The sequence below is a fragment of the Gavialis gangeticus genome, unplaced genomic scaffold (genome assembly GCF_001723915.1).
Source record: "Gavialis gangeticus isolate Ggan-Ray unplaced genomic scaffold, GavGan_comp1, whole genome shotgun sequence".
Lineage (NCBI taxonomy): Eukaryota > Metazoa > Chordata > Crocodylia > Gavialidae > Gavialis > Gavialis gangeticus.
Genome location: NW_017729031.1, coordinates 80,141,326 through 80,143,532, shown reverse-complemented (window position 1 = coordinate 80,143,532; position 2,207 = coordinate 80,141,326). Strand labels below are relative to the sequence as shown.

Genomic DNA, 2,207 nt, shown 5'->3' with positions numbered 1-2,207 from the left:
GGGGGGGGGGGGTTAACTCCTTAGGGGCCAGATGTGACCTGTGGGCCACCAGCTGGACAGCCCTGCTCTCAGACAAAAACAAAGCACAACGGCAACCCCATACTGTCTGGTTCTCACTTTCTTTCTTGCCCGATGTTGATGCCAATAGGCTTTTACTGAAGTGTCTACTTGAATCTGCAGCTCAGCAACCTGTTCTTGGAAGGAGACAAGTTCCTGCTGAAGGTGTTGCTGGAGAATCACATTCTGGTGTCTCAAAAGAACAATGAGCAGGTATCAGGAAATGTCATTTCAGACTATAAAGTTACACAGAACATGTATTACACTCCCCAAACCTCAATAGCACAGAGAGGGGCAGGGAGAAGATGCTTCAGCACATGCATGGAGGAAGAGAGATGATCTAGTTCCAAAGTTTGATGCACTTATATCAAGGGGAATCCAATCTGAGGTCCCAGAGCTTGTTCTTTTATTTTGAAGGAGTTCCAAAGTACATGGCAGAGCACCTCTACCAAGGACCACAAAGCTGGTAGTCTACATAAAGTCTTCCCTTATGCCCCAGTCCTCTCCCAGGCCATCTTCTTCACTGCAGATTCATGGAAAGAGCTGTCTACAGAGAAAGCATAAGTCTCTTTTATCCTGGGCTATCATTCAGGTATCCGAATGCCACGTAGATGAGCCCACTGAATCTCTCTTTCCCCTCTGCAGCAGCACGGCTGTTGCCACAATCAAGTCTCAAATCGAGAAACACAAACTGAATGGAGCTGACCTCAGCCAGAGATCATCTCTCCCTGGGCCATACAAAAACAGCTGAGCAAGAGATCTTAACCAGTAGCAGTAAGCAAAGCCCTTCAAGGAATCCCTTTTACCTCAGCTTCAACTGCATCTGCTGTTTGCTGGCCTCTAAGTGCAAGTGAAAGCCATGCCCAATTGCTATTAAAGAAATAGAAGCTAGGTTAGTGGTTTCCTGTCTGTCAGCAGGTAGATATGTAGCATACAGTTATGCAGCTGTGCAAAATATTGCTCATGTTCTAAATTTATGAACTACAACATTCAAAGAATATTTGTTTTAGATGGATAAGAGTGCTCTGAAACGTACCTGAGACAGTGCACAAAATCTTCAATCTTTTAATTCTTTTACAGCAAACCAAAAAAACAATAACATCAGCCCCTAAAGTCATATTAATCTATTAATGAAGTATACCCATAACTGTAAAAAAGGATTTAAAATTAAAATGAAGCCATAGTTGCCCAAACCAAGAATTTTGGGGCTGATATTCACCAGAGATAAAACATTCAGTCTTGACACAGCCCAGCTCACAACTTGTGACTAAACTAGAGCACATTTTTTAGCAGTATATCCAGTCTTGAATTAAAGACTTCAGATAATGGAGAAGAATACATAACACACCTCAGCAAATTGTTTAAAAAATTAATTATTCTGGCTGTTAAAAAAAAATGCATGCCTCATTCCTAGCCTGAGTTTATCAGCTTCCAGCCTCTGGGTCCTGTTACAACTGCCTGCTAAATTAAAGAAACTTCTACTGTTAGAAGTCGTCTCCATATTACACTTACTTATAAATAGATCATTATTAAGCCAACTCTTGATGTTCACTTTGATAAATAAATAGACTAAGCTTTTCAAGTCATTCACTGCAAGGCTAGTTTTCTGGACTTAAAACCAGTCCTGTAGTTCATTGGAGACCCTTATCCCCTGCAGCTCATTGGAGACCCTTGCTCTCTACATCCCTTTTTTGGAACAGCAGACATCAGAAATAGACATAGTATTCCAATAATAGCCTCACCAATGCTTAATGTAGAAATAATCTCTCAGGTGTCACTTTATATTCCCCTACTTATAAATCCAAACCCAATGAAGTGCAATGTACAGTTATCCTGTCCCCCATGTTAACTGTCTTTTTCAAAGCATCGCACAAAGCTGCACGCACTTGGTTACTTATACGGCCTTGTACACATGGGTGACTGGTGCCTCCTGAGTCTGGAGGGGCACCAGATCGCTGACGGGGGGGTCCCCCAGCAGCCTATCACCAGCTGGGGGAGGGTCTGCACAGGCCAATCACTGATGGGGGGTGGGGGGGTCCCCCAGCAGCCGATCACCGAGCCAGCAGAGAAACCAGAAGTGTGCACTTCCACCAACTGGCGCTTCCAGGGGATACACAGCCAATCTCAGGGGGTGCACATGCACCCATGTG

At 43.9% G+C, this 2,207-nt stretch overlaps 1 protein-coding gene across 1 annotated transcript in view; it reads right to left on the bottom strand.

The window, feature by feature from the left end:
- The window catches only part of LOC109301640 (SUN domain-containing protein 2-like), an 8,552-nt gene extending 7,377 nt beyond the window's left edge, over positions 1 to 1,175 (bottom strand). Inside the window, exons 1-3 of the mRNA XM_019522882.1 lie at positions 1,094 to 1,175; positions 864 to 927; positions 118 to 250 (exon numbers count right to left, since the gene is read on the bottom strand). Of these exons, the coding sequence (XP_019378427.1) occupies positions 118 to 250; positions 864 to 927; positions 1,094 to 1,175 (279 nt within the window). The remainder of the gene's footprint in view (positions 1 to 117; positions 251 to 863; positions 928 to 1,093) is intronic.
- Positions 1,176 to 2,207: the final 1,032 nt, after the last annotated feature.